The sequence below is a fragment of the Carassius gibelio genome, chromosome A3, assembly GCF_023724105.1.
Source record: "Carassius gibelio isolate Cgi1373 ecotype wild population from Czech Republic chromosome A3, carGib1.2-hapl.c, whole genome shotgun sequence".
In the NCBI taxonomy this organism is placed as follows: domain Eukaryota; kingdom Metazoa; phylum Chordata; class Actinopteri; order Cypriniformes; family Cyprinidae; genus Carassius; species Carassius gibelio.
Window position 1 is genome coordinate 13,382,388 of NC_068373.1, and position 13,029 is coordinate 13,395,416.

Here is a 13,029-nt window from a genome sequence, read left to right on the forward strand (position 1 = left end):
TTTGATCATTCTCTGCATCTATATTTTGGCATTTGACAGAACAATGATCAGTAGAATCGGTTTAGAGTCTTTGCACAGTAACATGGTTTCCAGTTAGAGAGAAATACATGCTAGGCTCTAATACATTCTAATACCATTGCTAACAATTCCGTCCGCTTGGTATACAAATAGATTTTTTTATTCCACTGATATTGATAAATTGACATTAAAATTCTGTCTCGTACAATACCAGCAAGGCAATGAGAATAAGCAATGATATGAGGAAAAAACAAACAAAAACAACGTCTTACAGAACAGCTCTGAGATACAGTTGGATACAATGCACATGGATTGTTCCAGAACCAAAATGGAATGATTAAAATCCAAAGCTAAAATGGTCCATAGAATTGTGCTTGGACTCCTCTCTTCTCTCACTAATCTACAACTGTTCTGCTCCTCGCTTGCTGAGTGACTATATCATTTCTTTTTTTCCCTTTATGAAGAACAAAATACATCACTATGTCCTCGCATTTTTAAAAGCAAGAGCAGCAGAACAAAATTACACTCATATATTCTAATTTAATTCTGTAAAGGGCTAGAGGAATGTGAAGTGAATATTTACTGTAAGTATCAAAAGGCTTCGTCCTTTTCATACAGTTTTAGGAATGTCCAGTTGAAAAAGAGGAGCCTTTTCTAGATTTAAGTTTCCACACATGATGCAAATGGTCAGATGCATGGAATGATAATTGCAATGACCAGAATTCTCATGATTAAGCATCGTTACCCATTGACCCACATTCAATGAGATGTGAAACTGTACTGAATACATTACAATTACAAGCTGCAAACAAGATATGAAAAAAATGAATAATATTATATATGTAAGTTTGGACCAGGTTGTTTCACAAATTGTCAGAGCAACTGAGAAGATAAGTGTATTGAGATGTCTGCGAAGTACTCTAAAGCAGGCACCAAATATATTTTAAAGGTCTGCGTGGTCATGTACTTTGAAGGTCGGTGTGTGCGCGAGTCTTGTTAAGACTTAAGTGCCACTTGTGACAGCACCTTTCCAGGACTGAGGAAACAATTACTAATAAGACAAACAGCAAAAGCAAAAGACAGCGAGAAAGACAAGGGCGAAAGTCGTAAATCATTCACTATTTAAGCGAGTGCGTGTATGCGCTGTTGCCGTGTATGATTACGTACTGAACTATGTTTGTTTTGGATCATGAGCGGGTCATAGAGGCTGACCCCTGACAGGACAGTTAGTGCAGGAAAAGAGAAGAGGAAAAAGATGAGATCTTGAAAGGTGAGATGGCACTCGGCTAATCATCTGCATCTCTCCGCCGCAACCCCCTCTTTTTCATTTCCACCCTTTCCCTTTCTCTGACTTCTGTTCACATGGCCTCTACATAGTTAGCCGGCAGCATCCCCTGCTGACCGGTGCGCTCCACTCTTCCGTACATCCACCCTTCATCGATCTGCTGCACATCCAGGATCATGTCGCCATCCATGAACGACACCTCGTCCTCATCAGCTGCGGTGTAGTCATACACCGCTCGGTAGCGCTTCTGCAACGCAAACAGAGGACAGTAAGGACTTGAAAAGAAGGAGTGTAAAGGACAGTGCGTGTAAGAGAGTTCATTACCCCAGAGCTGGGAGGAGGGGCGGCAGCGGCCTGACGCACAGGGGCAGGCGCAGGCGCAGGCGCAGGCTCAGGCTCATAGTGATAGTTCTGAGATGCTGCCGGGGGTTGATATGCTATGAGAGAAAAATGGGTTAATTTTGTGGGAAATTGAGATTTTAATAATGATCATCCGGAAGCACAGACAAGTATGGAGTTGTACCTGGAGTTGTGTTTTGTTGAGGTGAGTGTGGGTACTGAGGCGGGCCTTCCCCTCCCATTCGGGTCTTCTCAAATTCCTCATGGTACTTAATCTAGAACACACAGACAGTGTGTCAGAACAGACATGCATGAGTATACATGCAAACATTAACATTTAGTTTTCTGTGATGTACTTAATGTTGTGAATTCTGTGAAATGTGTCACCAAAGTGAGTGATTATTTAGCTGGATGACTGGAAATTGTGAGAAATATTTGTTATTAAAAGCAGATGTCTTGGAGCTGTTAGACAGGTTGAAAATGATAAACATATGACATCAATTTCAAACAAATATTTGTGCATATGAAGCATGAAGATAACAGCTGCAAAAATTCTCAGCAAAGTATTTGTTGTAAAGAAAAAGTTAAATATTTGAATTGTATTTTTTCATTTTATAAATGTAAAAAAAATTGATTAATTAACATTTTCTTAATGGATTATAATGTGCAATGTAATAGTTATAATGTTGGCAGGACAAAACATTTTTTCCAATCAGGCCATCAGAAAAAAATTTGACTGTTGAGCCCTGATTATAGGACAATTACAAGCACAAATAAATGTAGTATAAATGTAGAATTTTTCCCCCCAAAGGTGACTGTGCAAGTTGAGTCTGTAAGAATTTATGTTTTTCAATCTTATACTCAACAAAGCTGCATTTATTTGATTAATAACACACAGTAAAAAAATCCAAAATGTATTCCAAATTAAAATACCAGTTTTCTGTTTTAATATATTCTAAAATGTTATTTATTCCTGTGATGCAAAGCTGAATGTTCAGCAGTCAATACTCCAGTCTTTAAATTCTGACACAAACCTTTTAACAGTAGTGTATGATGTACTAAAATCAATCATAGAGCACAATGAAGACAACCACACTGCTGTCCATTTTACAGACACACCCTCAAACTGAGTGAATGGCTTCCACAGCAGTGGGCTCTGTGTGCAAGCACTTCAGACTAAATTAACTATAGGAAATTGTGGTGAGGAACAAAAAAAACAGAGTGCATGAGAAATACTGATGCAGTCCTATCTCATCATTAAACCACTCAGAAAACAGTTCATTTTGTAAAGTGGTGGTTTCAGCAAGAGGTTTTAATTTAATTAAACTTCATTCTGAGCCAGGGTGACAATTCATAGCAATTCCTGCACCATCCCCAAGGTGTCTCCTTAGCCAGAAAATGGATTGCTATCTTGCTTTCAAACCCACAGGAAATGACATTGCAAAAAGGAAGTTAGGTGACAAATGTAACCAGGCAACCAGCAAAGACACTTCAGCGAAAAGGTGTGGTGTGAAAGAAGAAGAGGAAGGATGGGACTAAATGCTCCATCAAGGTCAAATAATTATTACTTCTTGTTGACAATTAATTCATAAACAAATATAGGACATTAAGATAAACTGTTTGTTGGAGAGTAATAGACAGAGGTTGAGAAGCACAAGACAAAAAGCTAATTTAACAGCTAAAAAAAAAAAGATTATATGAGGCACCGAAAAGTGAGTAATATGTGAAAGAGAGAAATCCACCGGTATTGGACCTACGTTGCTGATTTGGTCTTGTGTTTTCTTGATTCTCTGCAGCTCCGGTGTGTCGGCCACAGCGCTGAAGCCCTTTCCTTTGTTCTTCTCAAATTCCTCCTTGTAGAGCACCTGCAACAAAAACACAGACATTAGCAAATATCCAAGTTACTATAACGGTTCATTTCACGTGTAACAGGTCCACAAGAATACTTCCCGCCTTTAAATTACATCAGCATACATGTAGCTTAGTTAATGGATAATCCTAAAAACAACATTTGGCATTTTCCACATTCCACAGGGTAAGTAGGCCTTCAAACAACGAATGGTCAGTTAAAGCAGGTGCATACCATTGAAATGGTTTTCATTTTGAACCTCAGAAGATCAAACTTAATATTACATCATTTCCTGCTTATTTTATTTTGAATTTGTAATTAGCTAGCAATAAATTAACAGTAAATAATATATACAAAGAAAACAATCATACAATAAAATAAGTAATGTTACAAACAAGGGTTGCAAACATGTAAAAGGGCAGTCATGGCCTAATGGTAGATAGTTAGGCTTGTAACCAAAGGTTTGAGGGTTCGAGTCTCAGGTCCAGCAGGAATTGTAGGTGGGGGGAGTGAATGTCCAGCGCTCTCATGAGTGAGGTGAGACCCTTGAACAAGGCACCGAACCCCCAGCTGCTCCCCGGGCGCTGCAGCATTGGCTGCTCACTGCTTCAGCTGTGTTCACAGTGTGTGTGTGTGTGTTTTTCACTAATTCACTGCTGTGTTTGCACTTGGATGGGTGAAATCCAGAGAACTGATTCTGAGTATGGATCACTATACTTGGCCACAAGTCACCTTTCCTTTCCTTTCCAAACTAGTCTCAATAAAGCTGTTGCACAGTAAAGGCTACTTTGGGAACAAAGATCGGTTGATAGCTACTGATAAACTTGTATTTCCCATAAATTTAATTATTAGTTTGTTCCTTTTTCCTGACAGTAATAGAGAGATAGCAATAATGGTTTATCTTTACTAATGCAGTCAATACAACATTTGTAAAAATGGAGAAAATGTAATCAAATGTCATGATGTTTGGATTATATTTGTTGCATGGATAACAGTTTATCTAATATATATAATAGTTCTCAAGGGGTTTGTGGATTTGGATTTCTGTTTTCTATGTGTTCTATATGTTTGTGATGACATAAGATGAATGCAAATGCACCAGGGTTTGAAAGAATCAAGTGGGTAGTATGAAACCAGACCAATGCTGCAGGGCACTGCAAGGTGCGACAGGAACAATCGTACTCAGACTCAGACCACATCAAACATGCTCAGTGTGAAGGGGGGGGGGTGCAGGTGGACTTCTGGCCTGGGAGATGATCATAACTTGATTTATGCATTGTTTTAGTATTATTTCACGCTGAGGAGTGCACTGACTAATGCCACAGAAACATGATTCGAGTGATGAGAGAGTATGCGAATGCTGGCGTGTTATACCTGGCTCTGCATCTTGCTTTGCTGTTTCAGGCGCAGGTTCTCCGGAGTGTCTGCAACACTGGTGAATGACGTCTTCGGATAGTGTCTGAAATACACACACAGAACCATTTCAGTGAATATCAGCATTTTTGCAAACATCTTCAGTATTTTTTTATTGTTATGATTATTGCTGGTCTCCAAATGTTAAGCAAAACCTTTAATAGAAACTATTAAGGTTAATTTTATTTTTATAATGGTCAAGTCAAGGACTTCTCAAGGCTACTGGGATGCTTTAACCGTGATGCTGCTAAAGACAAAGATCATGAATAAGTGACTGAAGGTGAATGGCTGAATTTGCTTATAGCTGATTTGTACGGGGATAGTGCAGAGACAAGAGCGTAATTTAAGCTTTGTGTAAACAAGGCAGTTTATTTGTTCTATTTTCACAGACCAACGCAACACAAAATTAGCATGACAGTGACAAACCCAACCACAATCATCCGACGCAACACACAATTAGAGAGCCAGAAATAACAGAACTGTAGAACACAGAATACAAATTACTATTACAACATTAACTGATATATTTGGCAATAAAGTCGTAATAATTTTTAAATACAGTCTTAATCCTTTAATTATAGTTTGTTAATCATGTAACCATATAACAACATACAGCGTGCCACAAGCAGTTAACCAGGCCGATTCAGAATGGAGATGAATCATATTAACAACCAAGCCCATCAAAACCTAGTCTGTTCCTGGTTACCAAAGGTAAACTTAGTGCTTAGTAAACCTCTGTATAATACACAGACACAGTGTTGCTGCTGACAACCACCACATGATACAACACACGCTCTGTAAACCAGTCTAAATAAATACAGACGGATCCAGCACCAAGTCAAAAAGCTACACTAAAGACTTCAAATATACTTTTAGTTGTAGTAATTTTAGTACTTCAACTTAACATTATTTTATTGCAGTTAGTTGCTGGGACGACATTTTGTAGTTTTCAAGGACATTTTTTTTCATATAATATTTAGTTTTATTTCAGTTTTATTTCATATAACAAAAAAAGATTGAAATAATAACACTGATGGGCTGATGGTCCAGTTGTCTTGTTGGGCCAGTGCTGCGTTGTCGTTACATTTATTGATCATGCGTTTCATGTTGTTAATAACCACAAATTTTGGTTTGGCGTGATGTGTTATACACTACTGCTACAATTTCTACTGATTACAAATGATCAATGTAAAGCTATCTATCTAGCTAACATGGGTCGAATTTGATAGGGTTACAATTCAGCTCTGTAACTTATTTAATAGCCACTCAAATGAAGTATTATTGATTACTGCATAACATCCTAATTAAATAAAGTGTTAGGACTGTCAGTTTGCCCACTGTCATGTTTTTAGACACCGTGACGACAACAAAACAATACTTTTACACTACTTGTGATGGGCTAAAAGATGGAGAAAAAATAAACTGTCCAGGAAAGTACAAATATAAACTCCTGACTACACCAGCCGTGAAAAATGTACTGTTGAGTGATGAGATCTGCTAATTACCATTTTAAGCCAATACTATCAGTATAGATGATCCTTGTAATAAGGACAGAGTAAACAGTGAAAGAAGCACATCTACACAGAGCAACGGAAATAAATAATTTGCTAAATAAAGACTAAATCCCTGGTGAATTACAGAAATATGTGAGAATGAGAAACAAGGACCTTGAGATACATCAGTTCTCACAGAAGGGAAGCGTTTGCATATTTTGTATGTCAGCTGGTCTTCATGACTTCCTGGATGTACTCTAGATATGTTAAAGCACCATGCCAGGCCTGGCGGTCTGCATTACCACTGCAACTTGAAGTATGAATAGTAACCTTCTAAAAACAGGAATGCTATAACTGAGGTATCCGACTCACAAGACGTTTAGTGATCAGAAGTTCATTCCAGAGAAGTGAACTCATTTCTGTATGCATGTATGGGTCATTGTTGTGAAAATAGGAATTTCCCTCCACTAATGAATGCACAAGTCAACTACTGTGTCCGCGGATGTGACCTTTCCATGATCAACTAACACTTACTGAGACAAATGACAATCCGAAACAATTAAATACAGCGTTATGGCCTGGTTTCACGGACAGGGCTAGGGTTAAGCCAGGATTAGGCCATAGTTCAATTAGGACATTTAAGTATCTTTTATAAACATGCCTTAGAAAATAACATTGTGTGCATCTGGAGACAGTGGCACATAATTTAAGAGAAGTTTCTTTTAGATAAAAAAGCCCAGACATGCATTTTAGTCTAGGACTTGGCTTAAGCCTTGTCTGTTTCCTTCCTTAATGCATCTGTCTATTTTGAAAGTTTAAAACGTCATTTAAAAGAGTAATGTGTCTGATTTTGTATCTTCAAAATGTACTAACTTCCTTTTCTTCTGAGCCACTCTTTTTCCGGTATCTTAATTTAACCCAAGCAAGCTACTGGAGACAGTTAGCCAGTTGTCAAACAGACATTGTTTTAGAAACCTTGCATTGTATCTGGTTCCACTTTAATATTTAACCCAATTTTCACTCTTCAGTTAATTCTTAATATACCAACATCTGTGTATATGTTTGTTCTTGTTAAATATCTTGGTTTACTAAAATAGGGCTGCAAATGGCATTGACGGTTTGCCACTGAACGAAAACAGTTCCGTGGATAATCTCCAAAATTGCGCTAGGGTGACATGAAGGAGACAAAGTGTTGAATAAAGTTGTTTATCAAAATGTTTTCTTGATTTTTCAAATAAAGCCAGGGTAACACTCATTTTACATACAACACAGTGAAAATGACATGAATATGACAGTGGGTAAATGCATAAAGCGCAGCATAATTTTAAATGATGAGTTTAAAGCATGCAATTCACATGGATCGACCATCACACAGATAAAAATGTACACTTCACAAGATCTCACAGCTGGATTTGACTAAGTATGCAAATTTTGTTAAATCAAATGTTCATTAGTCATAAAAAGATTTGTTTAAATGATATAAATGCGTATTTGCTTAAGGCTGATGGCAAACAAGAAAAATTTTATAATGTTTGCCTTTCTATTACTTAAAATATAAAAGCAATCATTACAATAGTTTTTGTATATATTAATTCCTTTTTTTAACTGTTCTATCTGATTATTAGACAGACTTCTATCCATATTAGACAGAACTGTTAGCGATGACAGCGAACAAGATAGAGAATGTGAGCTGTGTGCGCTCAGGTGATGCCTCTCTCAGTGCAGTCAAAATAAAAGTCTGGTGATATGCTGATATTTAAAAAATGCCAAATATCGGCCGATATTTCAGCCTTGGCAACATATCAGTCGATCAATAGTCAGAATGCATCAAAAATATCTTAATTTGTGTTCCAACAATGAACCAAGGTCTTATGGAATGACCTGATGGTAAGTAATTGATGAGAGAATTATCATTTTTGGGTGAATTAACCCTTTAAACAGATCAGTAACAGTGAACCATAATGAAATTAATTTGTTTCATGGTAACTTTAGGAATATGTAGCAAAAAAAAAAACATTGACACAATGAAAGCAGACATATGATATGCACAAAACTCACAGAGAGCAGAGATACTTACGCATTACAGTATGGTCTCTTCTCAAAGCCTTTGTAGTTCTTCATGTTTAGAGTCATCTTACAGACTTCACAGCTAAAGCATCCTTTATGCCAATACTGAAAGAGAGGGACACAGAGGAATGAGGGATTAAAGCTTTAAAATGGGCTTGTATTGGAAGGTGTATGCAAAAGAAATGGGGAAACTGTCTGCAGTGGACTTGGGAAAGATAAAGCTAGATAAATTTGGATGTCAAATAACATGAATTCCTTCAGATTCCTTAAGCCGCATTTCCACCGCTGGAACGTTACCCAGGACCTAGGGACTTTGGGCTGGTACCCGGTGTGTTTCCACCGCAGGAACCAGGATCTAAAAAAAGTTCAGTGTAAATATAAATTATTTATAAAGACAGCGCCTATTTAAAAATATTTCAGAGACGATATTATTTCTTTTTGGAGAAATCTAACAGGTAATTTTTGGTCTTTACTGAATTGATCTATATGTTAAAATTAATATAAAAACATGCAATTGATATCATATTTGGTCTTATTGTAAATATACAATGAGGCATATCAAGTACGCTGCTGTTTGCAGAATCACTGGATTTGCACCGTCCCATCGGCGAGAGTTCACACTCCCGAGTCGAACTTGCAAAGTCCATACTACCGAGGATGCAAGTCTGAAATTTGCATTATTTGTATTGAGAAATGCATGCGGACCCACGCCACCAGACTATTTGACTAATCTTCTTGGTAATTTAGACCGCAGTGGAAACGCAGTAAGCAACAGGTCCCCGGGGAAAACGGTTACTGGGGAAAAAAGTTCCTGGTACAATTGTTCTGGATATTTCTGTGTAAGCGCGGCATTAGTGTTACCAATTCAGTCACTATGGTCGTTACACCATCTATGCAAGTCACTCTGAGAATTAAATGCAAAAAACAATGGAGTGCTTGTTCTTTGAAAGCATTTGGAAAGTAGTAGAGGAACCAGCACCACGTGTGACACAAAAGAAACCCAACTTGAGGTCACATCCATTTGAAGTAAAGACATGGTTTTGTTTTCTGTGTGAAAGCATCAATTTTAAAGACTTTCTGGCACAGACATTTTATATACACTCATCTGGTTCACACTGGTTATCAAGTGGTTACTAAATGAGTTACATCATTTTCTCAGCTTCTAGCAACATAAGGAAAAAACAGAAAGAATTATCCATAATCAAACAAAAAATGACGAGAAATAATAGCTATATACTCAAGTATTTAGCTGTGATTTATGGCAGACTTTGATTACAAGCATCTTTAGTTAATGTTGACATCGGGAGTTTTTCAGTGATAAGAGACCACACACACACACACACACACACACACACACACACACAGAAAACGGACTGGGGGGACTGACCTGACCCGCTACCCTACATTCCATCTATGCAGCCAGTCAAGCGTGCTAACTGCAATGCGTATAATTTAGATGGTATTTTTGTCTTTCTAAATCCAACACTTTCTTACCAGTCAGCTGAAATGTAGTAGCTGATTACATGTGCATGTGAGCAACAAAATCATGCATCTGTTCTGCACTACCAGGGAGAGGAAGCTGCTAGCAAACACTTGAGCAGATTCCGTTCAGAACCATAAATATACCTAAAACAAAAAAAACCACACACTTACCTCACAATGCTTTTAAGGTATTTATTCTGTTGCCAAGGGGTTATAAAAGAAGAAATAATAAGAAAACAGAAAAGAAGAAACACAAGAGGGAGGATCTGTAGAGAGGTACAAAAGATTCCTTGTGCCTTACAATGGAATCATTATTGTAGACTATATATTAAAAATAGCTTACAATAGTTTAGTGCACAGTATTTTACTAATAGATAAATTTAAAGCATTATGAAATGATCTCATCCATCTTACGCTCACTGAGGCTGCATTTATTCAAAAACATTGTAAATCAATAAAACTGTGAAATGTTATTACAATTTAAAATAACTGTTTTCTAGTTTAATATATTTTAACATGTAATTTATTCCTGTGATGGTAAAGCTGACCATTACTCCAGTCTTCAGGGTCACATGATCTTTCAGAAATCAATCGAACATGCTTATGTGCTGCTCAAGAAACTTTTCTTATTAGTATTAATGCTGACAACAATTAGGCTGCTTAATAACTTTTTGGAAATTGTGATAAAAGACAAATTCAGGACTAATCGATGAACAAAGTTCAAAATAACAGTTTTTAATTAAAATATTTTGTAACATTATAAATATCTTTACTGCCATGTTTGATAAATTTAACACCCCCTAAAGCTGAAAAAAAAAAGTATTTGTTCCTAAGCGAACGAGCGAATGAAAAAAAAAAACGTAGTTATTATTTTACAGTGATTAGTCAAGCTTGACAGTCACTATCCACTGCTATTGTCTGGAAAATGGCTGGCTGGACATTTTACTAAACTTCTCTTTCTGTGTGCCACGCCAAAAAAAAAAAAAAAATAATAATAATTCCAATGCTTTTGGAACAATATGAGAAAGAGTAAATATTATTTTTGCCACTGAGTACTAGCCCTAGACCACCTCTCCTGGGTGCGGTTCTTCAGAGGTGTTCTCCAGAGTGACAGCTGATGCTGAAGCACAATGACAAGCGATGGCTGGCCTCTCTTCAAGCCGAGGAAAGCGTCGACATGCCTCAACAAAACAACAGTAAGAAGCAACTTATTCGAAGCCTTTCCTCCAGGCAATGAATGGGAACCAACTTGTGTGTGTGTGTGGGGTCAGTGCTGTTTTTGACAACATTTGTGGGAGATGTGCCACCAAACGCCCCCCACGTTTACTTGCACATAAACTGCACGTCTCATGAACGCACTTTAGGTCTGTATGGTCACTCCTCAAGCTGCCTCGTTCAAGGCCAATCGATTAATGCGCTTTTAACGTCAATTACAGGCGCCCCAGTTTCTCAAATTCTTGCGCTGCATGAAAATAGAAGACGACGACCCCACCCTTTGGAGCATCTAAAGCAATTCAAAAACTCAAGATTTCGCCACACTCAAAACGAGAGCGATAAGGATATGGGTTAAGAGGGGGTTGGGTCTGAATATAAAAGATTTCACAAGCGTGTCGAGCACCAAACACTTCCTCTGACCAATTGGTAAACATGTTGTATAGATGTGCACATCGAGTAAATGCAAGGCCCGACTAGAATTTCGTGAATGCATGCAACATTTTCCCTTAAATCGCATGTTTTTATATTTATATATATATACAGGCCTCGTTATACACCCGCAAAGTTGCACATCTGCAAACCTGGCTGGATAACAAAAACGAGATCGTGCACAACCAAACCGGTTACTGTAAGGGTGCAATATTCGCGCCAAGAAATGTTAGCTTTTGACACGACTTGGGCTGTTTTGGGGTTTTCTCGGGTCCGTCCATGTCGCCCTAAGGACAGACTGACACGTCATAAACAAACCACCTCCTCCTCGCGACCGAGCAGCCGTTGGTTTGAAAAATAACGACTCCGCCGCACATTTCTGTCGATATCACACGATATTCACACTGAGAAAACTGAACAAACGATAGACAACTTGTAGCGTGAAGTGAAGTTAGCACAATCAAAGGCTTTCCATTACTAGCTCGTTCGCTGACACATTTCCGCTATGCCCACATTCCTGATAGCGTTAATCACCACATCGGAAATGGTCTCTTTGAAACACACATTTTTTTTAATCTATATTATACACAGCCTAAACCATGTATAACGTTACCCCATTCTCTTAGTCATAGGTGTAAGGTGTGCTAGCGTATGCTAAGTTTCGCTTAGCCTTACCTTGTCAAGGCAATTCACTTTTTCCGTGGGATACACCACTCGGTCACATCTGCTACACAGTGGATTCATCTCGGAGTAATTGTACGGCTTCGGAATGAGATGAGGAAACGATCCGCGGAGCACAATAGGGTTGATAACACTTGAGGTGTGGATCACTAGCCGTTAATAAGACCAGCTCGCGCCGCTGGCTGTCAGCGAACGAATCAGACACGGAAGGCGCGCTCACGGCACTGCCGCTGTATCCTGCTGCGCGCCCCCGTGCTGAGGTAAGCAAGGGCCCTTGGCGGAAGCCTTTCTTTCACTCTCGAATTCTTTATCATTTGAAGTGAAAGAGACGTCTTCCTCATGAGTTCAATGGCTATAGACGATCTTAAATTTTCAGTTTGCTTTAAACCCAAAATCAAAAACCGATAATTACAGATAGACATATTGGGAGTGTACCTGCCCTCACAATGCCTATTCATTCAAACTATCACCTTTTAGAATAAACACTGATAACAGTTTTAAAGTGAGGTGCATTCAACATATTCAAACTTTGAATAATACTAAAACGACTGAGCACTTTTAACCTAGTGGCGTCTTTGCTGCACTTTATGTAAATCAGTTTTCACACAAGCCGTTCACATTCTATCCAAAGCAAAGAAACACCATTGAGTTTCGAATCGGATGCGCCAAAAATACTTCAGCGTAACATTTTCGGTTTTGTAGCCCTTTGTTCGAGCGACACCTGGTGGCTAAATGTGCGACTAACGTTACAAACATTT

The 13,029-nt window shown here is 38.2% G+C and overlaps 1 protein-coding gene across 1 annotated transcript; it reads right to left on the minus strand.

The window, feature by feature from the left end:
* On the minus strand, positions 1 to 12,943 carry LOC127947744 (LIM and SH3 domain protein 1-like). Its single transcript, XM_052544686.1, has 7 exons — positions 12,266 to 12,943; positions 8,475 to 8,569; positions 4,866 to 4,950; positions 3,400 to 3,507; positions 1,827 to 1,917; positions 1,628 to 1,740; positions 1 to 1,550 (listed from the first exon to the last, which is right to left on the minus strand). The coding sequence occupies exons 1-7, from the start codon at positions 12,332 to 12,334 to the stop codon at positions 1,377 to 1,379; spliced, it is 735 nt and encodes a 244-aa protein (XP_052400646.1). The 5' UTR covers positions 12,335 to 12,943; the 3' UTR covers positions 1 to 1,376.
* Positions 12,944 to 13,029: the final 86 nt, after the last annotated feature.

What these genes read in the sequence shown, in the direction of transcription:
- LOC127947744 (XM_052544686.1), bottom strand. Translation starts at nt 12,334, where the DNA reads ATGAATCCACTGTGTAGCAGATGTGACCGAGTGGTGTATCCCACGGAA. An exon ending in AAGTGAATTGCCTTGACAAG is followed by an intron (nt 8,570 to 12,265) that starts GTAAGGCTAAGC and finishes CCTCTCTTTCAG; the next exon opens with TATTGGCATAAAGGATGCTT. An exon ending in CCCCTCCTCCCAGCTCTGGG is followed by an intron (nt 1,551 to 1,627) that starts GTAATGAACTCT and finishes TTTGCGTTGCAG; the next exon opens with AAGCGCTACCGAGCGGTGTA.